Genomic DNA, 24,997 nt, shown 5'->3' on the forward strand with positions numbered 1-24,997 from the left:
ATCCATAGAAGTACTGGAGTCCTGTGCTCTCCTGCCACGCCGTGAATGAAGTCAGGTGGAGGAGATGAAAAGCCAGGACAGCTCCAGGAATTAAAGCAGCTTGTCTGGGATGAAAGAGAAACCGACTTCAAATGCCACCAACCACACACCGTGCAGCTGCCACTGCTATGCCAGGGCTGTGAGACACGGACACCACGTGTGTCACCCTGACACCACGGGCACTGCCTGGTGCCCTGCGGGCAGGGGATGTGGCAGAACAGGGTAACATGGCAGAACAGAGTGCCAGTGCTCCAAGGACCAACTCAGTGGTGTCACAAGCATGGGACTGTGGTTGAGTGCTTGGTGAGGACACCAGTGTGGCCATCCCACAGTGACTGACTGACTGGCGGGCATGGGGCTCAAGGGTTCTCCACTGGCTCTTGGGCTGCACCGAGGGCATGGAAGCTACTGAGTGTTTTCAGAGGGAGATTTCGCTGGGATCTGAGAGCGGACTGGCAAGGAGCTGGCAGCAGGAGGGACGGGAGCCAACCCTTTGGTGTCCCAGGGAAACTGGACCCTGAGCGGCGCCGGAGGCACGCGGCAGCTGTTCACAGCTCCTTCCGCCTCCATTTTTCACAGCTTAAGCACTCGCCTGGCACCTCCATCCGCTCACACACAACCCTTCTTATTTCCCATCCTTTCCCCACTTTCCAAGCAGATTTTGGACACTTCGGAAAAGTAATTGTACATCTGTGCAGGACACCTTTCCACACCTCCTCCCCCTTCTTACACCTCTCAGGGAAAGGGACTCCCAAACTCCCCCTCAAGAACTCAGGGCTTGTGTCCTCCAACTCCCCACATGTGGGGTACTTGTGCATTCAGGCAGCTGCCATCCGCGTCAATGATAACGCACTGTTGACACCACTTTTGCATTTTCATGTTATTTGGAAATAGCTGGTTTTTGGGACAATAACGGCCAGCAGGTTTGGCAGCTCTGCCTTGTGGGTTTCCATGGCAGAGCCCTGCGGCTGGATGGAGCTCCGGTGGCACCACAGCCGGCCCTGACGCTCGGGGTATCAGCAGGACCCCCAGCACCGGGCGAGGAGGCTCGGGCACAGCCCCCCGAGGCATAGCTCCAGCCGCGGGACGTGGGGGCAACCTCTGCTACCGCCCTCACACTCGGGATTCCATCCCGGGGGCTCCCGCGAGGGTCCATCCCGGCTGCCCTCACGCCGGGGCGCTCCCCAGAAGAGCTCCCCTGAGGGACACGCCCGGCTCCTCACCCTGGAGGGCTCCCCTCAGAGTCCACCCTGGGGCTGCCCTTGAAGGGCCCTCCCGGGTCCGCGATCCCGGGGGCTCCCCTGAGGGACTCCCCTCATCCCGGCCCCCCTCAGGGCAACGGTCTCCCGTGAGAGTCCATCGCGCCCCCCCATTCCTTCCAGACTCTTCCCCCGCACCCCCCCGCGTGCGCACGCGCGGCCGTTCCGCCCCCGCCGGTCCCCGTCCTCCCTCACGCAAGCGCAGAGCGGCCGCACCGCCGCCGTTCCCCTCCGGCCCCTCCCGTGCCCCGCGCAGGCGCAGCGGGCTCGGAGCGGCGTCGGGCGCGCTCCGCTGCACATCGGCCCTGCGAGCGCCGCCCGCTCCCGCAGCCCCGGCCCGACCGCCCGCCCGCCCCGCCGACCGCGGCCCCGCCGTGCGCACCGCGCGCTCCCCCGGCCCGTGTCTCCGCTCCGCTCCGCTCCGCTCCGCGCGCGGCGGAGGCAGCCGCGCCCCCCCCGGCCCGGCCCCCCCTCCTCCCGCCGCCCCCTCGCCCCCGCCGGGCCGCGGAGCTGCGATGCCCTCGGACTTCATCTCTCTGCTCAGCGCCGACCTCGACCTCGAGTCCCCCAAGTCGCTCTACTCCAAGGGTGAGTGACCGCGGCGGGCTGTGGGGGGGAGGCAGCGCCGGTACCGCCGGGCCCGCGCTCTGGGCCGCCCCGGGCCCCGCGGGGCATCGCCCGCCCGCCGCCCCCGCCCCGGGATGCGCGTCCGGAGGGGCCCCGGTGCCGCGCGGGGCCGCCCCGGCTCCCCCGGCCGCATTCCTGGCCCGGCCGCGGCCGCCGCAAGAATGTGTCCCGACAGGTTCCGGCGGCGGGGCCGGCGGCGGGGGGCTGCGGCCCGCCCGGGGTCCCTGCCGGGGTCCCTGCCGGCTCCTCCCGGCCCCGGCTCTCCCCGGCCGGGGGCACGGACACGCTCCGGCATGGAGCGGGAACTAACGGGGAGCGCGGGCGGGTGGGGATCCCCGGAGCTGCTCAGTGAAGTCTCCCGGGAACGCGGTTCGGCGGAGCAGGAGGGCTCGGGTGCCTGGGGCGGGATGCCCTGGTTTGGGGTGAGAACGGGCGCGGAGCCCGGCCAGCGGAGCGTCCTGGGTCCCGGTGCCGGGAGCTCGGAGCATCTCCGGGCGTTATCCCCGAGCACCCGGTAAAGCAGCATTGTCTGTGGGGAGCTGGATCCCGAGGGCATGGAGTGGGTTTAAAAGTAAATTAGATTAATTTCTGTTTTCACAATACTGAATTTGAGCTCTGACAAGTGCACATGAATATGGGTAAGTCCATCAGGACAAGTGTTGCGTACTACAGAGTTTTTAACTCATTTTCTCGTGTTAAAAAGGCTTGAAAGCCACTCCTATTAGTTTGTGATACTAGAAGTACCAGTTAGTAGTTTACTAGTAGTTTGTTGCACACACCTGCCCACAGTACAGCTGGTGAGGGGAGCAATTTTGGGGCCATACAACGAAGTAAATGGAAAAGTCTCTTATTACCCTGAAGTTGAAGGTTTAAACCAGTTTAATGTTGTTACAGCATTAACATGGTTAACAGTAAAGATTTAATTTTTTTAGGATTATAATATGGTCATTAACTTTGAGTTGTGTGTTGGTAAGAGATGAAGGTATAAGAAATAAAAAGACTTCAATGAATTAAAGTACATATTGGAAGCTCTCAAACTGCTCAGAGTCATTGTCTCTCTCTTTGAAGTTATCACTGGTAGCTTGTAAGTTTTTTTTAGGATGTTACTAGAGGGGCTCAAGGCTCTTTGGTCGCCCAGCGCAATGTGTTCCAGTTGGTTTCAGTCCTTGTGCCCTCAGTAGGAAGAGTATTTTGGAACGGGTAATTAAATTGTAAATAAACCCTGCTGAAGTTACGATTTATCCTACCGAAAATGTGGGAAGTGTGCATTGTTAGTTTGTAACACATAACACATTGAAAATGTTCTGTGTAAGTCACAAAATTGCTTCAAGGACTTGTTAATTGAGCAGAATTTCTGAACTGCCCAGTCTTACTGTGAATTCTCTTTTATTTTTTTTTGTATTTAATGGAATGGTTGAGTGTTTCAGGTTGGAAAAGAGTCTCAAACTGATTAATCAAGAGTGTATTTTTCTTCTGGTGCAGAGATGTGGGTTCAGAGCTGGAAGAGCTCGAGGGAAGGATGTTGTGGTCGCAATGAGCTGCTTGATCCAAGCAAGATGCCGTGGCAGAGGTGTATAACACAGAGAGGGGTTACAAAGAGGTTAAAGCAAGTTTTGCTTTTCATATTTTGTCACAACAAAAGATCAAGGAGATGATAAGTTGAAATGCAATTTAAACTTTAGAACCAATGAATATACTTCTTAAGAATGAATAGCAAAGTGATTGTGAGTATGATTTTAGCTGAAATTTAGGAAAAGGTGTTACTGGTTCTCTGATCAGAACACAGAACACGCTCCAGTGTACTTTTTTTTTCCTAGATAGATACAGATAAGTTATCCCGTGGACAAGTGCTCTGGCTCAGGGTACAAGTACAACTGATGAGATAAAGGGAAAGGTCTGAACACAGCGAGAGAACCACAAATATGCATTTATGATGAGGGTGTGTTAGAGCGAGTAGTTTCTTCTAACTGCTCTGCTTTTGCAGCGCAGCCGCCCCGCGGGTGGAATCCAGCCCCAGGTTGAACTGGGGCCAGTCCCTCTCCTCTCAATCCGGGTGGAATCCAGCCCCAGGTTGAACTGGGGCCAGTCCCTCTCCTCTCAATCCGGGTGGAATCTAGCCCCAGGTTGAACTGGGGCCAGTCCCTCTCCTCTCAATCTGGGTGGAATCCAGCCCCAGGTTGAACTGGGGCCAGTCCCTCTCTGCTCAGTCGCATTCCTGCGCTCCCGGTGCTTGTGGCTGGCGATCCTGGCCTTGATGGGTGCTGGGGACCTCTGAGCTTCTGAGGGAAGCTCAGGTTGGGCTGGTCTGCAGAGTTGCTGGGGTTTCTGACAGGGCAAATTTGGTTTGGTGGAGTTAAAGTGGCAGAGTCTGCGTGCACTGATTAAAAAAAGCGAAGTTAGGTTTGGAAACCCAATGACTGAAGTTTTTAGTGGCGTAATTTTTTTTCTCCCCTTCTCTGGACAAACTGACTTATGTCATCAGCCTGTCCCTTCATCATGTGTTAAAAGTTTTGGCTTGCACCACCATCTCAGTTAAGAATTTTGTTTTCACATTCTCATAAAAAAAAAAGGTCAAACAGAACTCTGAAAGCCGCCACACCTCAGGTGAGTGTGAGTGGGTAATATAAACTCACCCCGCAGTGAGAGTCCATAATGTAAACTCTGCTCTGATAACTCATTCCAGTAATTTCTTTTCATTTATGCGTGTCTTAGGAGGCAGAGTATTTTCTTTGAGTATCTAAATACTTTATGTTCCCGTTTCTGCCCCTGTAGGTGTGTTTCCACGAGCAGCTCCAGCCCCAGTGAATTCCCACGTGCACAGTTCAGGCAGCTGCGTGCTCCTCTTTTCCTTGTGGCTCTGCTCACGCCAACTCTGACGTGGCCACAGTGAGCTGGACTGGGGAGCTGATCATGTTAAAATTAACTCAGCTTCTCCCTTATTCTTTCCCAAAGGAAAAGGGGAGGAGAAATGTTGGTTTTTAATGGGGTGAGTGTCCTGTGTTTGCTGTGGGTCTTCATGAATGGCTTGTGCTGACTCAAGGAAGGGACATGTGGAAACTGGCCTTGGGGAAAGGTGGGACTAGTTCTTTCAGCAGCTTATGTTGGCTTAAAATGATAGTGAAACTGTACTGAACTTGCAGGTCTCTGCAGTAGGATCTCTAAATGTCTCATATATTGGTTGTAGCTGTTAAAAGTGGAAGAAATGGGAAGTGTAGGTTCCAGGGTTTGTTGTTGGAGCTCATCCACAGATCCTGAGGAGCTGATTTGTGTGAAGGACTAAAACCAGTCTTTTAATGTATAGTCAATATTAAATAATGTATAATAATTAAGAAATGCTTTGTAACCATTACAGAAGGATGATATCTCCTGCTAAGAAGTTAAATATATAAAAAAAAATATGCATCACTTCATGCTGAAAATATTTAGGCTGTAGTATGTTTCTTTCCCATCTTTACATAACACACTGTCCTTTTTGGAATAAACCAACCCAAATGTGCATACAGATTAGTAATGTAGTAGAAAAATCACTGGAGCGTAAAACCTAAAACCTCGAGGCTGGTTGTCCTGTGGTTGAATATCATCTGCAGCATTCAAATAGAGCAAAGTTGGCTCTTCATTGGCAGCAGGCAGAGGTGAAAACCTGTAATTAAAGCAGTTCATCAGATGTCAGGGACTAAATCTGATTAAACATGGGATTAATTTAGCTAATACATTCACTTTGAGTTGCCCAATAATGTGTGTGTACTAATAAAATGGCATTTTTGCACTGTAGCACAAGTGCAGTTAGAAGTTTTTATTCATGTCCCACATTTTGCTTTCCACAATGGAGTGGCTGTAAATCTGAGAGATTTCCTGGAATTTGGTAGCAACAAGAAGAATGTTAGTATTCTGATAAATAGCTCTTTTGCCCTAAAAATGTCATATAACCAAAACTCAAACGTTCTTCATGCGTAAATGTGAACTGACTGTAATCCACTTGTGTTTGCTGGGAATTGGGATACAAAACATGGGGTTTGGTGATTTTTCTTTTTCCCTACCAGAACTCTTCTGTGATCCCAGGGATAAGTCTAGTAAGTCAGTGACTAAATTATCAAAGAGGGTTGCAAAAGATGCTTTATAAAAACAGCGTAGAACTTTAGAACTAGTACTGGCAGGTTTTAGGAATAGAAATCAGACTTGGCTTCTTTTTGTAACAATTTTAATCTTCTTTTTATAGCTGGTAGAAGGTGCCACGGTGGTTGTGCCATGCTGAGTGTTCTGTGAGGGATAGATCCCTCCATCCATCTCTTGCAGCTCTGCCAGCTGCCCCCAGGACATTCTGACTTAACCAAAATGGATTCAACCAAAGTTCTTTAACTTGTGCGTCAGCCTTTCCTTAAATGTCCTTTCCTCCTTGGAATCTTCCTCCTTTATTGGCTTTCAAAACAAAACTCTGGAATGTGTTGCTGCAAGATGATTGTGTGGTGCTGGGGGTAGGGGGAGGACTTTGAATTCACAGCTTTCCAGGGTGTAATTTGAATATTCTGTGGCAGAGCTGTCTGAACAGCCCCTTTTCCTCACCGTCTGTTCTCACCCATGGACTGTGCTCTGAATCGTGCCAGCACAATTGTTGTTTGTGGTTGGGAGATGAATGGGATTGGGAAACTGATCTAGAATGGGGATATTGTACTTCTGATCGGATTTGCTCACATTGTTCTGCTTCCTGGTCTAGTTACTGTGCAGCTGCACAAGGAGTGGTGTCCCGGCAGGGAAGGGGGGCTCTGGAGCACTGGGATCAAGCGGTGGAGGTGGGAGCAGATGAGCTAAAACTGCTGAGCTGGCTCTGCCATGGAAAGAAATGCTCCTTGCCTTGTGCCTTCTGTAGCGTTTGCTGTGCCCGTGCTCTCGTGCTGAGACCTGGACAGGCAGGGCAGCCCTGTCCCTGGAGAAGTGTGTGGTTCTTTGGTTCTAAGACCAGTTGGAGTCTTTGATTGTCGGTTTTACTTGTTTTGGATACTTTGTTGTTTTTTCTGTTAGAGAATCCTCATACATTGCCCAGTTCTTTTGTCCCTTGAAGTGTCCAAGGCCAGGCTGGATGAGGCTTGGAGCAGCCTGGTCTATTGGAAGGTGTCCCTGCCCATGGCAGGGGTGGAATGAGGTGAGCTTCAGGTGCATTCCAAACCAAACCATTCCATGGTTCTGTGATTCTGTATTGCAGATTAGTCTTGTCAAGAAGTAGAATTTTCTCGTCATACATTTCTGAGGTTGTAGGTTAAAATTTTTCATTTTTTTATGAAGCATCTGACCTTTATTTATAAATTTTCAACAGTTTATCTGTAACTAAAAATGGTTGGCATCCTGGAGCCTTGATCTGACTTTTGCACTGGTACAGAGATTATGCAGTTTTATATGAAATGTATTTTACGGAATCATTTAGCTTGGGAAAGACCTCTAAGGTTGAGTTCAACTTCTGTGTGATCCCCACCTTGTTCACCAGACAAGAGCACTCATTGCCATGTCCTCTCATTCTTTGAACACCTCCAGGGATGGTGAAAGTGAAAGAGAGCTAATACTTCATTTTATACAAAAAGGCAATGGCCTGAACTAATTTTGAAGTGTAGAAGTGCTGGTGTACACCAGCAGGAGTTGGTGAGTGGCCAAAGTGCAGGTGAAGTAAGGTGTGTGGTCATGTCTCTGCAGTTATCATGTGTGTTATCTCAGTGGGTATGTAGAGAGTAAACTGATGAGGCTGAACAGTCAGGCCAGTTTGTCATTAGCAATTATTTTAGGAACTGACTGAAACAAACTCTCAGATCCACCTTTGAACAAACTCTCAGATCCAACTTTGAGCTGTGTAATAATAGCAAGTGCTAATGGACACACAGTAAAATCTCCAGTAACTGCTCTTTGCAAAGCAAGCAGTGCTTTAGCAGTGTTTAAAATGTAAATGTCCAACTTCAGGTACATTATTTTACTATATTGTATAGCTCTGAGGCATCTGTGAGGTGAATATCACTTAACCAGACTGAGGAATGTTGTCACTGTTTACATAAATACACTCTGTAGTTGTTCTCCGTTCCCTTCCATCACTTGTCCTTCAGCATTTGGGAAGGTTTTATGCTTGCTTTGTAAATAACTAGAATGAATTTGGGGTCACCTTACAAAGTTTATGAAACTGATGTGATGTGCTGGAGAAACACAAGGTTTTGACCCTAAAAGCAGGCGGAGTTGTGATGAAGGTCAGGAGGTTTGGCAGACAGAGGGAAGATGGACAGTGGCTCCTGTCAGTGCCCAGACAGGGTGAAGATATGGAAGACAGAGGTTTAAAGACAATCCTATAAAGTTTCCGAATGCTGGCGTTTCCATTCCCAGAAGAACTGACACTACATCCAGTTGTTTCAGTCCCTCAGTGTGTGGAGGCCTGATGGTTTTTGTGCGTATGGATTCACTCAGCAGGAGTCAGTGAGTTTGGATAGGAGCACCATGGGGTGATTGGGGAATAATCAGCTGCAGAGTCCAGAGCTTCTGTTAACTGGCAGTTTTCTGCCTTGGCAGAGTGGATCCTGGTGTGTGGAGATGTGTAAATCCTTATTATTTGGGGCAGAATAGGAGTATCTAGACTTTAACTCAGTTCTTTTTTGACTCCTGATTTGTTTTTGGACTCAGCAAGAAATCCCGCAGTCTGGTTGTATATGTGGTGAAGAAAGACTTGTATGTCATTTAAAGTTTTCTCTGTTTTCAGTTTAGGAATGAGGAGGTCTGCTAATATTTGAGTATGCTTTGTTTCTTAGGGAGTAAAAAAGGCAGCTTTCCTTGGAATGTGTATCCCTATTAAAGCAGATTTACTGAGGAATTTATAATTACAGTTTCTAATAGTCTTGGTTTTATCTCACAAGTAAATGATGCAGAGCCCAGGAATCTGATTTAGGTTAAAGTTCTGAAAACAGTCAGATGTTCTGGTGGTGGGAGAGGATGTGTGTGAGTCTTGTGGAAGTAGTGCCAGCTTTCAGTGTCAGCCCTTGGGGCTGGCAGGGACCTCTGGAGATCATGGAATCAGTGCTGGAGCGGGTGCTGGGACCGTGCCCAGCAGGGTCTGACTGTCCTCAGAGACTCCACAACCACCCTGGGGAGCCTGAGCCAGTGCTTGGCTGTGCTGTGGATAAGATAATTCAGATGGAATTGAATGTGTTTTAATTGGAGCCCATTGCCTCTTGTCCTGTCATGGGGTACCGGTGAGAGGAGCCTCTCTTGGCCTCCTGTCAGGAATTTCCACACATGGATAAGATCCCCCTGAGCCTTCTCCATTTCATTTCCCTGAGGAACCCCTTGCAGGTGCAGTAGTTGTTGCAGGTTCATGAGCATGTTCCTCATGTCCCCGATGAGTCGGTCCCCTTGAAGTGAGAGAGGTGTCAGACTCAGCAGAGCTCTGTATTGAGCATTGCCTGTGGTTTGAAGAGCAGTGTTTATCATCAAACAGTTGAGCTGGCAGTAGAAATCAAAGTGATGGTAGGAAGCACAGACATTTCTCAGTCTTGGTGATGATGAAAGACCATACCTGTTAGTGGGAGCAAAGGCAGGGAGGTGTGGAGGCCCTTTGTGGGCTCGAGATGCTGGATGCTGTGTTGAGAGTTACTAGGACAGGTCAGGTCTCAGGAGCACAGCCTGTACATCCAGGTTTGTAATGAAATACTGAACCCAAGGGGTGGCCACAATGTGTTGGAAGTCTGTCAGAATGCTTTTTATTTTTCACCTTAAATATTGTGGTACAGCCTCAAAAGAAAGAATCCTGTGTCTTTCATTGCTGCTGCTGCTTTTATTGCTCACAGCAAATGTAAGAGATGACAAAAATAACCCTGTCAGAAAAAATGGTGCCAACCTGTACAGGCTGAGAAGTGTTGTAAGACAACAGTAAACTGTGGGTCAGGTGAATTCTGTGTGTCCCTGAATTTGGGTGGTGCGTTGTACCTAAGGAACTGCCTGATTACCTCCGTTTCTGGTGAACTTTGATTTTTGAAACAACACAGGTGCTTTAAAGGGGTTGATAAATAGCTATTACTGATGTTCTTTGATCGCTTGGTATTTGGGTTCCTTTAAACATTTCAAGGCCAGGTTGGACAGGGCTTGGAGCAGCCTGGTCTAGTGAAAGGTGTCCCTGCCCATGGCAGGGGTGGAATGAGGTGAGCTTTAAGGTCCTTCCAAGTTCAGCCAGTCTGGGGTTCTGTGTTCTACTGCTCTGTCAGCCTGCCTGCTGCTCTGCCTTGTCCATGGTGGTATTTTAGGAGTATTTTTACATTCTTTGGTTTCTGTCTGGAGTTTACAACCACATAGGATAGATGTCTCAGTAAGTCATTACTGGTCTGTTCCTTGAAGTGACAATTCCTAAATAATGTTGTTCTCTCATTCTGAGATGTGTAAAATTGGATGCAAACAAGATCCAGGATTTATACTGCCTGTCTACATTTATAAAAGTCCTCTTTGAGCTGTGAATGGGGATGGCTGAAACACAGCCAGGAAAGCTTTATTTGATATTTGGATGGATGCCATAAATAGAATTCAGCTAACACATGCCTTTGTCAGTTGTTGAAATTCAACTTTAAAAGGATTAATTTCTCAACTCTACCCAGCTGTGCAGAATCCTGAATATTGAGATTAGCAAATTTTCTGAAAGTTGGTGGGATATAGTGCAGGAGCTGGTTACGAATTGCTTGCAAAATTTCCTATTTAATACTGCCATTTTTGGTAGTAATACTTGTCCTTTAGAAAAATACAGGACACCACTTTTAGCTTAAATTTTTATTTTTAAGTACAAGAAATAATGGTATTATGGAAATGTTCAAGGCTGGGTTGGATGGGACTTGAAACAACCTGGACTAGTGGAAGATATCCATGTCCATGACAGGAGGTTGGAATGAGATGGTCTTTAAGGTCTCTTCCCACCCAAACCAGCCTGGGATTCTGTGATATTAGAGTTGTGATCAAATGATAATGGCTTTATCATTAATAATATATTACTGGTCATTTATCATTAATGATGTATTACTGGTCATCTTTCTCTGAAACAACAGCTTTTCAGAACACTGCTCTTTCTCCTTCACTAATGCACCAGGATGTGCATTTAAGGGAGTAGCAGCATTTGCAGGCAAGATTTGAATTTTAGTGCCCAGTGCTACGTCATCACCACGGAGCACTTGGATCCCCTGGGGATTGTGCAGAGTGGGGCTGCACCAACGTCAGCTCTTTAATCCTGCAGTTTTCTAGCACAGGCAGCACCACGGCATCTGCCCTTCCCTCCACGCGGGTGAAGCCTGTTGATTTAGAGTTTGCTGCTTTTGTCTGAAGCCAGGGGGAACTGGAAGGAAGATTTTCTGTTTGGCTGTGTAAAACATCCTTGTATACACTGCAGTTTCTTTGAAAACCTGCCACTGTTGCTGTAGCAGCAATCTCGCCCTGCCAGGGCTGACAATAACAGGAGTGCTGGCGGGAAGACCTGCTTCCAGTCTTTCCCTGCTCCACCATCACAGACACGCTGAGGGTGGTGTGCCACATAGAGGGAACAGTGCTCTGCAGTTCGTTTCCTCTGTCAGGACAGCATGGCAAGTCTCTGGTGACAGACCTACATCTGACAGCTCTGTGGAAATCCATGGGCAGCGTTGGGCAATTCGGAAGAACGTGCTAATTAGTCTTTACGTATTTTAGATTGCATGCTAAATTTTTATTGAGTCCTTTGTTTAATTGTATTGAGACATACTCAAAAATATGAAATAAAATCAATATTTGGTTAAGTGTAACCTGGTGGGTTTGGCACTGAGGTAGGACAGATAGGATAGGGAGTCGTGTGAGTTGGGATCTAACTACAACTTAGCTTCAACTCTTGCAAAAATAGAGTGATTAGACCAATAACTGTAAAATACTTTAGGGTGTCTGTTCTCCTCCTGCTCAGCCTCACTGCCTATGGGCTGCTTCTTGTTCTCTGGCTTTGCCATGCAGTTATGTCACAGAATGTCACAAGTGTCACAGAATCCTAGGATGGTTTGGGTGGGAAGGGACCTTAAAGCTCATCCAGTTCCACCCCCTGCCATGGCCGCGACACCCCTGCTGTCCCAAGCCCCATCCAGCCTGGCCATGGACACTTCCAGGGATCCAGGGGCAGCCACTGCTGCTCTGGGCACCCTGTGCCAGGGCCTTTCTTCCCAATATCCCATCTAAATCTGTATCTCTGTGGTTCAGTGGGACTTGGTAGTGCTGTGTTAACACTTGGTCTCAGTGTTCTTAAAGATCTTTCCCAACCTTAGTGATTCTGTGATTGTTTGAACAGTTGCTGGATTTTATCTATTGTATGCATGCTCAAGCAGAGTCCTTCCTTTTTGCTCTCTATGAAACCTAAACTTGTTTTCAGGACTGTTTGTCTGGCTTTCCCTGCTTCCAGGCTTGTGATGTTGAATCAGTGAAGTTGCAAAGGTGTTAGGAAATGCAGGAGTATGATAGTCTGTAATATGTCCTAAATCCTCTTTTGACAGATACAGTACAAAAGCTGATTTACTCTTTGTTGTGTGTTCTTTCCGTCTTCCAAATCTTTTTTCTTGTAACTTTATAATATAAAAATCGTTGCTATCCGTTAAGCAGAGCTGCCATGGCCTGCAGTTGTCATGGGGGATTCTCACTTCTGCAAGTGAGAGGTTGGATCACCTAAGGAGTACTCAGAAAAACCAACCAATCAAAGAAAAAGGAAAAAGCCCAAACCTCAACAACAACAAACCCTCAACAGTGAAGTAGAAAGTGCTTTCGTGGTCACTGATCTGTCTAGGCTGTGCCTGTCTCAGTCTGTTTCTCTTCTGGTTTATGCACTGAGCTTTGTCTCTCTCCTAGTTTCCTTTCTCAGACTCTCAGAGCTTCCTCTGTTGAGCTTCTTACTGAATCCTTGTTATCCTTCTTTGGCTTCCATCCATGCCGTCCCTGTGCCAGGTCCCTGTGCTGGGTGCCCTGTGCCAGCCGTGTTATCAGCATTGCCGTCTCAATGCCTAAAACATTCTGTGGGTTGGGGACAGATTCCCTGTCATTCCCTGTCAGGGGTTATGGGTGTGCTGTCTCAAAGCAGCTGGAGGAACAGCTGGAGTTTTGTCTGCTCTCTCAAATCCTGAAGGGTATTGAAGTGTTGCATTTCCACTGCAGGAGTTACTCCAGTTTGTCCTGAGGTTGCTTCTCCCGGTTTAGCCTTGAGGAAGGGAGAGCAGCCCTACTGTGAACTCTCTCTAGTGGGGTGGCCCAAGTCTTCTGAAATGTATCCTGAATGCTGTTGTGGTGTTGGGAAGAAATTCTTCCCTGTGAGGAAGGCAAGGCCCTGGCACAGGTGCCCAGAGCAGCTGTGGCTGCCGCTGGATCCCTGGCAGTGTCCTAGGCCAGGCTGGGCAGGGCTTGGAGCAATCTGGGATAGCAGAAGGTGTCCCTGCCCATGGCTGGCAGTTTAATGAGATGTGCTTTAAGGTCTCTTCCCACCCAAGCCATTCCAGGATTCTGTGATTCTCTGAATTCTGTGTTGTAATTACCAAACTTACTCAATGCTGTTCCTGGGGTCTGCAGGAAAACCTGTTTATCTTGCGGTGAAGAGCCAGAGGGTTCCTCATCTGGCTCTTACAGGCTCTTCCTGATGGGCAAAGTAATCTGCTTCAAAGTCTTCCCACAACTCTTTTGTGTACAGAAAAATCCCTGAGGGCCATGTGATATGAATGTCTTCTAACAAAGTGAAGCTTTGATTAGCTTTTGGCTATTTAGAGCTCCCCATTCCTTCATCATTCTCTAAAAACCTCTCTGTGAACTAAGATATTATGGTGGAATCAGTGGCCTCCAATAAGCTCAGCCACTAAGCTGTGGTTATGGACACTGAAATTCTGAGTAGAACTGAACTTCAGGGTAAACAGATAAAGCAACCACAAGGTCTTTGGCAGAGGTCTGGATTTTTTAGGCCTAGAGTAGATTCTGGTTTTAGCATCCCTTACCCACAAAAGTTTCTGAAATATGTTAAGTCACACGTATTGTTTCAATAAAATGCAGCAGCCTTTGGAGTGAGGAGTGGCAATCTGACATTTGGGGCCTTGGTGATACAGGTCTAGCCCAAGACTGCGTCTTAGATTAACGTCACAGGACCTTTATCCGTGTGTGGGTGCTCTGAAACTGAATTTGCATCCCTAGTGGAGGGTGAGGTGGAATATGGATACTGTTATTTTCCCTTTATAGTTTCTTTGATTTGCTGAGCACGAGTGCTCGCTTCACTTCATTGACCTCCCCCATGTAGCAAAGGCTACTTGCTACTTCATGATTTGTAATTGTTTTTTAATCCCAGTTCCATATAAACAACTCTCTTGGCCTGTTTGCTTGCTTGTTTTTTTGATCAGCTTAGTGAACATCATTAGAAGAGATTTCTGCTCTGATGCCGCCAGCTGATTAGAGGAGGACACCAAGGTTTTGTCTAATCTCTGGTGTGACTGTCATGTGCTGCAGCAAGGAAATGGCTTTGGAAGGAGCAGCCAAATCTGTGCGGGTATTAAACCATGTTGAGGAGAGGAGTATCAGTGGGGATCAAATGGGCAGCCATTCAGTGCAGGGAGCTTATTAAAGACAAGGATTAACTTGGCTGCTGTTCATGAGGTCATGGAAGTGGTATGGGATTTCCAGGATGTACCTTTCCTTAAGGGCAAAAAATGTCAGCAGCAAGTGGAAAATGCCCCATCTCTGCTGTTAGTGTTCATAATTTGGGTGGCTCTCATCTTCTCCCATGTGTTGGTCTTGCTCTCCACATGATTTCTGTGGAGCAGGAGACCTGTCATTACCTGTTAGTCCAGGGGTGGGGATCAAAGGGATGCTGCTGGAGGAGCCCCTGGCATTACAGGGGGTGAAGTCCCAGGAGCAGGTCTCAGTGGTGTGCCAGACACAGGTGAGCTGGGGGAGAGCTGGGGCTGGATTCCAGCAGCCTCCTCAAGGCTGGGCCTGGGAACAGCCTGGAGAAGTGGTGGTGGAGTTGGAGCTGCAGCCAGGGCCCTCTGCATTAGTTATGGTCTCACTTGCCTGAGGCCAGAGCAAACTTCTCTGTCAGGTTTGTGACTTGGCTTCCTGCTGTGGCAGTTCCTGGTAACATGGCTTAGCTTTTGATATGGAGTAGCAAAGCTTAGGGTATCTTTTCTGTATGTAAAGAAAATTCCATAATGTTTAATGTGTTTGGAGGTCCTGGCAAAGCGAGGATGTCTGCATTCCTTGTGAATGAGCTGCTGCTGTTTTAAACATTGGAATTGGATATTCTCTGCTCTTTTCCTTGCCTCTATGCTCCCAGCATCACTAGGTGCCAAGTTACAGGTAGCAGCAATTTGGTCAGCAAACCAGAAGGATCTCAATTTAATTTGTGTCACAGAAGTTTGAGGACAGAGAGGTTCTGTAACACCCTGGGCCAGTACTAGCACAGTGTGAGATAACAGGGCACTAAATTTCTAGAAATCAGAGTTCTTATTCTGTGCAGCTGAAATGTCTGTGTAGGTGCAGCCATAAAAGTCATGGAGGATTCATGCCCCAAAAGAAGAAGGGAATACCTACTCTTTGGGAAAAGCAGGGCTTTTTATGGGACATGTCCAAGATCCTCACAGAATCTTGGAGTTGTCTCAGCATTCCCACACAGGAAGCTGTTGTGTTGTGTTCTCTTTGCTCCTGTAAGCTTTATTGCTCTGTTCCTAAGAATAAAGTTAAATGGAATCACAGCATGCTGGTGGGCGAGGAGGAGTGTGATGTTGCAGGTCACAAGGTGTGCTGTGTTTCTGAAAGGTCCCTTGGTGCTGTGAGGATGAGGATGGGCTAGGAATTCCAGAGGTATTTGCTGCTGGCGGGGATGGCCAAGCACTCAGACTTTGCTGTAGGCCCAGGTTTGTAACTCAGCCTGGTTAGGTTGTGTGCAGAAATCCAAAATCTTTCTCAGAAAAGGACAACTGCGTGTGTGCACTGAGGGGAAATGAATAAAATGGGAAGTGAAGGACCTTGTAGAATTTATTTTGCCATCACGAACCACAAGCCCTTTGCACTCCTACTGCAGCATCACCACTTCAGTTTCACACACTGTTTTCTGTACCCTCTCATCATTCTTTTCTCCGACTCTTTCCAAGGCCTCTCCTCTCCCCTTCAAAGACAGAGATCCTGTCACCAGCTGCTGGGACTGATCCAGGTCTGTGTTGACCCAAGGATGTATTTTGTGTGGACTGGTGGTCATGTGTCCAGCCCTGCCACAGACACCTTTTGTGCAGTTGTTTTAACTTGAAATGACCCAATTCCAGAGAATCCTGGAATGGTTTGGGTTGAAAGGGACCTTAAAGCCCATCCAGTTCCACCCCCTGCCATGGCAGGACGCCTTCCACTGTCCCAAGCTGCTCCAAGCCCCCTCCAGCCTGGCCTTGGACACTGCCAGGGATCCAGGGGCAGGCACAGCTGCTCTGGGCACCCTGTGCCAGGGCCTGCCACCCTCACAGTAAAAAATTCCTTCCTAAATTTTTTTATTATTTTTTACTGATATATAAATTTAGAATGTTGTGTGCAGGTTCAAGTAGTACACAACAAAAATCTTCTCTTTCCTGAATCTAAGTGCTGTGTTGTTGGATCCTGATCTCATCTTTGGTGTGGTTCTGGTACATATAGCCATGTGAAATAGAATTTTCTGGACTGTCAGTACAACTGGCAGGAAGATCAAAGTTCCAAGCAGCTGATCTCAGATGAGAGATTATAAGGGTAGGATAATCGGATAAAGGGCAGTTGAAGAAATTTGACACTTAAAATACTTTTTGTAAATCTGCCTGTCCCTGTGTGTCCTTGGTTTTGAGAGGAGAATTTGTGAAGCTGGGCTTGTCTAGGTGAGATATTTTGAGGCAAGATAAGAGATTTGGAAGTTTACTGTAGATAATGTCCAATAACTGATTAATAGGTGAGGATTTTTGTCGGGAAATGAGTGCGTGAGACTTCTGGCTGTTCACTGATGTTTGGTTATCTGGTTTGTGTGTTATCTTGTTTATATTTCATAATAACACTAATCCTGAAACACATGTTCCTTGCTTCCTGTAGGGAGAGAGAAAACGAGTTTAAATGTTGGGTATAAATGGAGCTACTTCCAGGGGAAAAAAACCTTAGAAACTTGGGATCAACCAGTGTATTCATCAAAGGAATTGAAATCAGCAATAAATTAAAGGACACTTAGTGCTGTCAGACAGCTTAAACTTCCTCACTGATTCAGTGCTGGCTGCTGGAAGCAGGAATTCTGTCTACACTTTTTTTTCTTGTTAATTATGTAGAAACACGTAATGATGCTGAAATGCTATTTTTGCCTCCAAATGTAATACTGCATTTCTGCAGCAGCCTTTCCCTTTAGTGGGTGTTTTCTGCATGAATCAACGTAAAATTCTAGCAGGAAATGTAATGTTCTCAGTATTGGTGAGTGCACACATGTGTAAGACTTGGTGATGGAGAGGGGCTGAGCAGTAGCTTCAGCTCTTAGGACAGTGTGAGGCCTGGGGGGAGCTGTATCCTCTGGGGAAGAATCAGTTTCCTTGCAACAACTCTCATGTTTCTGGAATTTGTCAGTTTTTGCTTTAATGCTATTTATAGTTCAGCATATATAAACATTGGCCTGTGTTTAGGTGAAAACACAAAGTTTCATTTGAAGTCTGATGTGTGTGGAGTAGGTTTGTGGCAGCAAGAGTTCTTAAAGGTACCCAGGCACTTGGGATTCCTCTGGAAAGTGTGGAACTGCAGTTCAGTAACGATGTGCTTTAGACTGTGAAGCTGCATCTGATGCAAGAGAAGCCAGGAGAGTTGTTTTTCTTCTGAAAGCTTGGATTTGACCAGCACCTTCTGCCATGAGTTCATAGATTCACAGAATGGTTTGGAAGGGACTGGAAGGTAACACTTGTTCTCACTTTTGCTCCTGTTGTACTACAAGGAGCAGCTGCATTTGCTTTTCCTCAGAGATGAGTGCAGCAGTTTGTACAAGCCCTTGTAAATGAGCACCAGCCTTTACTCCAGCTGGCACTGGCGCTTCTACCTGTGGCAGGACAGGAAAATCACAGGCAGACATTCAGGGCTGCTGCTACTCAAAATGTTTAGTGAGGGGCTCTAAAATGAGGGATTGCAACAGTGTGTGCCTGCAGGTAACTACAGAACGCTTTATATTTCATGTGTAAGTCGAATATGTACACACACTTCCATTCCTTTCTCTTCAAGAAATCCTCTGAGAGGAGTGAATTGTCATCATCATCTCTCATGACTCATAATATATTCAGAATTGACTACAAAAGCTCCTTTCCAAACCCCAAGTTCTTGGGTAATTGAGGGCTTGTCTCTTTGGGCTGATTCTTGGGATTTTTTTTGTTTAGGAAATTTATTTTTGACTCTCCAATGTGGTGAAGGTTCTGTGAAGCCTTTTGCTTTAGAGGTATGCTTGCATCCAAGACTCCCACAGGATCATTTTTTCTCAGGGAGCACATGATTTTTGCAGTAATCCACAAGCAGCACAATTCTAATCTTTGTGAATAATTCCAACAATATGATAAAGAGGGAGGGAAGGAATAGCCAGCATTAGAATTGAAGCACATTCCCAAAGATCACAAGACCATTAAGAGCAAATCTTTAATTTCATGCTTCATTGATAAAGACCAAGTTACTTGAAATGTGTCTAAAATACAACACCCAGCCTCTATCCTGAGGCCCCTGGTGAGCACACCTAAGGCTGCAGGTGTACAGGAGGCTGGAATTAACTTGGGCGCTGGAAATAGGTGAGGATGGAGCAAGCTCTTCGGAGGGAACCGTAGGAGGTCTCCTGGGTAACACACAAGGAGGAAGAGAGCTCAAACCCACAGGATGAATACAGCCCAGGGAAGACATGGAGCTGTTGGAGCAAACCCTGAGGAGGTCATTGATCCAAGGACTGAAGCCCCTCTGGAGCCAGGCTGGCAGAGCTGGGGGTGCTGCCCTGGGGAGGAGAAGGCTCCAGGGAGAGCTCAGAGCCCCTGCCAGGGCCTGAAGGGGCTCCAGGAGAGCTGCAGAGGGACTGGGGACAAGGGATGGAGGGACAGGACCCAGGGAATGGCTCCCACTGCCAGAGATCAGGGTTAGATGGGATATTGGGAAGGAATTCCTGGCTGTGAGGGTGGGCAGGCCCTGGCACAGAGTGCCCAGAGCAGCTGTGGCTGCCCCTGGATCCCTGGCAGTGCCCAAGGCCAGGCTGGACAGGGCTGGGAGCAGCCTGGGCCAGCAGAAGGTGTCCCTGCCATGGCAGGGGTGGAACTGGATGGGCTTTAAGGTCCCTTCCCACCCAAATCCAGTCTGTGATTCCAAGACTCCATAGGGTGTTGTTAGGGTGATGGTGCTAAATCAGGCTTTTTTCCCTTAGGAAGTCAGTTGCACAGTTGGAATTCTGAAAACAGGTTTGTCTCAGGTTCTCACATGATGTGCTGCCCTCAGCCCTTCGTTCTGGATGAGAACAGTTTCTCTGGAAGTTCATGAATTATTTCTTTGTTTGAACAAGTTTGTGTCCTTTGTTTCAGTCTTCAGAATGTACATCTTAATGTTTGTTTGCTTTCTGAAATAACTTTTGTCCATGCTGTTATTTCCAAGCATTTACTGTGACTTTTCCCAAAGGTTCTGAAAGGTTTGGGTTATAGTTCATATCTCCTAGGCAAAAACATTATTTCTTTTCTTGTGTAGGACACGGGTGACATTTTGATCAAGTTCTTTTTGTTCCACAGAATCTGTCTATGACCTTCTCCCAAAGGAGCTGCAGTTACCACCTTCCAGAGAAACATCCATAGCATCCATGAGCCAAACAAGCGGTGGTGAGGCCGGCTCGCCGCCTCCAGCTGTAGTTGCTGCTGGTAAGGACTCTCCTTTATTCTGGTGTTTTCTTAAGGTTTGTGACGTTCTGGCCAACATGAACAGTGCTGGCAAAGTTCTGAGTGTGAAAAAGAGCTTGTGGAGAAGTAACAGAGTTCATTCTAGGAGAATGTAGGTGGTGTAGTTCAGCTGGTGATCAAAAGCATCAGGTGTTTTATGTTGAGGTTGCTGTGTTTCATATATGCATCTCCATAAGCAGTAAATTAGCTGTTCCTCTGGTCTGTTATGCCACACAGACAATTAACTCCTAGAATGCACTCTGTCTTCCAAGGGGATAAATCCCTGTTTGGAACTAAGGCGGAATGCTGACTGACTGTAAGCCAGTGGATTCTAGTTAGGATAAAAATGGAATGGGAGATGACATTTTGGGCCATGAAGCTTTTACCAAAATGTGAGGAGGAAGAAAAGGTCATGTTTTCCATTGGGGCCTGAGGAAGTGTAGTATTTAAACTCCTTTCACACACATCTCTAGTGTGGTGTGGTAAAAGGTCCTCAAATACATGAGGTTATAATGTATATCAGCTGGAACTCTAAATGACCAGTGTAGTTATTTTTCTAATTGACAACATATAAAAAAGAGGCATGACCTTTTAATCTGCATCCTTTTCTTATTCCCAGCCATGTTCTAGACTTTAAAGACTATCACTGATCTTCATTAAATATAAAAAAGTGAGGATCTAAGGGCAAAGCTTTGATTTGGGAGAGTAGTCTCAGTGCTGACTTTCATCTAGGATTCTTGTCAGTAACTTGTATATATTAGTACACATCTGTGCAATGGGGAAAAAAGATAATTTTGCCCATTATAGATGTGTCTCCCTTCACTGGACAAGGTGGTTTTTTTTAATAATTTGATCCCTGTATTTTTTACAAGGTCACGTTCCACTTCCCTAATTGGCGTTAAATTTTTGCTTGAGAAAAAAATGGCTATAGGGTGAGGATTCAGATAGCTGCATTATTCCTGTTTCTCCAATTTCATATGCATTAAATGTCTGTGTGAGAACGTTTCCCAGATTTGCTTGGTCCTGGAATCCTGATCAGAACCTGAAGTGGTTGTAGGTTTGTCAGAGAAACTTTACAGCACTGCTCACCATTCATGTTTTGCCAGACCTCTCCTGAGAACCTGTGGATTTAACTGTGCACAGTGGAACTTGGTCATTGAAAGAATTTGATGCTTTTATTATAACAAATGGATTTGATGTTTTTATATCACTTACTAAAAAAAAAAATTGGCATCTGTTTCTAAAGTCAAGGTACTTAATGATGGGTTTGGTTCATAGACAGCAGCAACCAAATCTTGTAGAAACTTGTATCCTCAAAACAACTGAACAAAAACAGCCCACAAACCCTGTTACACTCTAAATCCACAGACAGGCCTGAACTGCTAATTAATTCTGTACCTAACAGAAAAGACTTAAACTTGAATGGAACTAAAAGTCTGTTGCCTCCAGGTATTTGGCATCTGCCAGCAGCCAGTCCAGATCCTTTAAAAAACCTGACATGCATTCATTAGGTGTGTTCGGGTTAAACTGCAGCACAAGTTTCTGGAATTAAAAACTTAAAAAAATTAATATTGAGGCTTCTTGTTAAAACTGAAGGAAGACCTGGTCATTCACCTGTCAACACTCTTCAGTGTCAGAGACCACAGAGGGTCACGAAGACTGAGCTGATACCAAGTTGAGAGCTGGGATTGTTCAGTGTGGAGAAGGGTCCAGGGTGACCTTAGAGCTCTTCCAGTGCCCAAAGGGCCTCCAGGAGACCTGGAGAGGGACTGGGGACAAGGGCCTGGAGTGACAGTTGTTAAAAATTCTGTTTAAACTGCCCCACCCAACAAGACAAAACCCCAGAGGAGCAAAGACCCGTGCTGTTCCCATTGCTGGTTTGAACGTGGCACGTTCTGTGTTCTTTCTGTAGCTGTACCCCCTTGCTAGAGTAAAGGGTGGTTTACTATTTTCTTCAATTGTTGTGGGATTTCTGCAGCATCTTTAAGAAGCTGCCACCACACTTTCAGTCTGTTACCCTGCCTTGAGTAGTAACGAGAGGTCTGGCTGGGGTTTCTTTACAGGAAAATTATCCTGGGCTTTGTGCAAACCAGGTGCTTGTACAGGGAGCCAAACATACATTTTACACTTACATTTCAAAAGATTGAGATTGACTATCATTTGCATACATCAAATGTTTAATAGCAGACTGTAGGCAGATTTTTTGGGGAGCTGATGCTGTACAGGAGCAGGGTAAGGAGGGAAGGACTGGCAACCTCTTGTTCTGTATCTGAATTTTTTTCTTGTTTTGTGTAAGTCTCTCTATTTTTTTTTTTTTTTTTTTTTTTTTTTTTTGGTCTGGTCTTACTTGCCTTAAAACGTCCTTTTTCAGGAATGAGAGGGAAATGTTAGTTCAGTCTGCACAAGGCTGTATGTAATCTCATTTACTCTTGTTTTTAAAAGGAAGGGCTGATTTGAACAGCTAGCCACACCATGGAGAATTCCTCTACAGATCTGATTACTCTGGATAATGAGAGGATTCCGTGACAGGGATTGATCCAAAGTGTTCAGAGCTTTTTCCTATTCCTCTAGTAGTTCACACAGCTTGTTCTCTGCTTCCTGAAACGTAAAGTAAGGCAATATCTGGCTGAAATTCAGCTCACTCAAGGGTTTTTTGTCACCTTGCTGTGGGGTTTTGTCCCATATAAATAATTTTGTAGGCTGGAGATGCTGCAGTTAACTCCTGGTTTTTTGGAGGAGCAGGATAGGCTGGTTTTAGCAGTGATGACCTCACAGTGACAGACTTCTAGTTCTTCTTCCATTTGGAAATTTATTTTATGATTTACAGAACAGTTGTAAGGGTATGAAAATGGAATGTTGCTGATTGGATTTTCATTAATTTGTTAATAAATGTATATCTCCTATTCATTAATCCAGACATAAGAGGCATTACCCACTCTGAATATCAGACAAATGTGATTTCATAGAACTCTGGGATTTTGAGCTGCTATCTCAAGCTTCTAATTCTGTAGTTCTTCTGGGAAACAGAAGGGAGGGAAGAGATCTGTTTTTACCCCTGGAAACCGTTCTCTGTGTTTGCTTCTTGAATTCCAGTGTCTTTGTTCAGGGGACAGGAAAAGGAGGATTTTGCCTGATGCAGCACCATAAACACATTAAATATGAATCATCTCCAGACTCTGGAAATGCATGAGGGTGTCATGCTGAGAAATGTCATTGTGTGCTCTGCCTGGAGATTTTACATGAAATAAATGTGCCTGAAGCTTTCCCAGTGCTCCTGCATGGAGGTTTGTGAGCTCCAGTTGTGAGCAGAGATGCTTGAGTCTCTCCTCAGTTGGTTCTAAAAGCCTGAACAATTTTTTGGTGTTGATCAAGACACCTTGAACATTAAAATGCTTAAAATTCACTCTGCCAATTTAAGTCCTTTCTCAAAGGTCTCTTTCCAGCTTGTGGTAGCACATGGTTCTTGTCTTTGGGGCTTGATCAGGAGTATTTTCAACTATATCCTTTAAATGAGTGCTGCTTTTTCATCTTTTATTTCCAGTGCCAGGAATGCTCGACCCTCCTGAACCTCAGTGAACTGTTACAGAAACTCACTTCCCTTCTCACCATCCCTTGTTCTTCCCGCAGCAAAACTTGGAATGAGATGCTTCATCTTGTTGATGAATCTCTCAAGCTGCTTTCCATTTCCCACAGAGGCAAATAGATATATATATATATATCCATATTTTTTGTATTGCTGTCTGGTTTCCAGTTCTTAGTCTCCAGTGGAATTCTCCAGAGTGGTGTTCTTGCTGCAGCAGAAGGGGAACAGGTTTTGTGCTACTGAAGTGTATTTACTGATCTCTTCTTTTGCATTCTCCATGCTGGGATACACTAAGTCTGTGAGGTAGTGAAGTCTGCTGGCTCCCACGCGCCTGTGATTGCATCCTAGGAAAATAGTAGGTAAATGATGAAACTTCATCTTTTTGTGATTAACTTTATGCTTTTTTTAATACTTATTTTTAATTAAAGGGACAATGTACTTGCCCAAACAGATGTAATTGGCTTTTTTTGATTGGAGTTGTAACTGAAATGTTGCCTTAAGCATCTTTGGTCATTTTAATTATGGAAATAAGTCTTTGATTTGGAATTCCTGTTTTAGAGGCACGGATAAACATACCTGCACTGCCTCTAGGGTAGAGATTGGTGCTAAGGGGTCATGTTTTCTGCTGCCAAAATAAGTCTTTTTCATCCTTCTCCAACGGAAGATTCTGATGAAGCCTCAAAATGGAGATGGGTTTGTTTTGGTTTAGTTTTCCCTGAGTGGCTTCTCAGGCTTCTTCATTTTTATTTTTACTGAAAATATTTTGTTCAGTTATCATCCTTCCTGGTGTCATTAGTCAGTTTTTCCTGTTGATACAGAAATAATTACCAGACATTTCAAAGGGGATCTCAGTGCTGTCCCCAGTTCTCTTATCCTGGGCTTACGATTGTAAACAAACGAGCAGAAAAAAAGATTCTTCTTTGTAGTTGCTCCCCGATGCCTGTAAAAACTTCCATTTCTTTGTAGGCTTTTCCCTTCCTCTTCCCACCGCCCTCCCAGCTGGAAGTGCCTTCCTGTCATTTCCAGGAGGATGTCTTCCGGGGATTTCTGTCTGCAGCCTGCCTGCTGCAGTCACCACTCAAACCTTCTTTCTTACACCACGAGCTTCAAGCAGACCCTAAGGCTCGTTCAAAACTCACCCTCCTGCTGCTGTACATAGCTTTAAGTGTTTCTCCTGGAAGTTCATGGCCCAAGGAGCCGTGGTGGAGCCCAGTCTGGAGAGGCCAGGTCGTGATGAGGGTCAGCTTAGCTTGGTTCCTTCATCATTCCAGAGGGTCTTCTGGTGGGACAACATTGCTGGGAAATGCCAGAGATAAGGATTTTTCTTACTGTTTCTGTTTTATGGAAACATTTTAGGTGTGTTCTTTCTAAATTGAGTTGGAATATTCCAGTTGTCTGGAGTCATGTGTGTTTTGAGGGCCTTCCTGCTTCATGAGCTTCCTTAGAATTCCACATTTGTATTGGTGTTCATGTCTAGTTAATATCTTTTTCCTAAATTGTATGCTTTCAGTCTTCATGAATTTCACATCTAGTTCACATCTTTTTCCTAAATTTATTTTCAGTCTTCATGGATTTCATGATTTCATACAGTCAGTACACCCAGT

The 24,997-nt window shown here is 46.1% G+C and overlaps 1 protein-coding gene across 4 annotated transcripts in view; it reads left to right on the forward strand.

Annotated features, from left to right (window-relative positions):
* The first annotated feature begins 1,763 nt into the window (after positions 1–1,763).
* The window catches only part of NFAT5 (nuclear factor of activated T cells 5), a 55,371-nt gene continuing 32,137 nt past the window's right edge, over positions 1,764–24,997 (forward strand). The window contains exons 1-2 of one of the 4 annotated variants that reach the window (XM_059857609.1): positions 1,764–1,886; positions 19,667–19,792. In XM_059857609.1, coding sequence (XP_059713592.1) covers positions 1,814–1,886; positions 19,667–19,792 — 199 coding nt within the window. In that variant the 5' untranslated portion in view covers positions 1,764–1,813. Of the gene's footprint in view, positions 1,887–19,660; positions 19,793–24,997 lie in introns of those variants that run through there. The other 3 variants (XM_059857611.1, XM_059857610.1, XM_059857612.1) reach the window with 3 other exon arrangements.

This window comes from Haemorhous mexicanus, chromosome 12 (assembly GCF_027477595.1).
Source record: "Haemorhous mexicanus isolate bHaeMex1 chromosome 12, bHaeMex1.pri, whole genome shotgun sequence".
Taxonomy (NCBI): Eukaryota; Metazoa; Chordata; class Aves; order Passeriformes; family Fringillidae; genus Haemorhous; species Haemorhous mexicanus.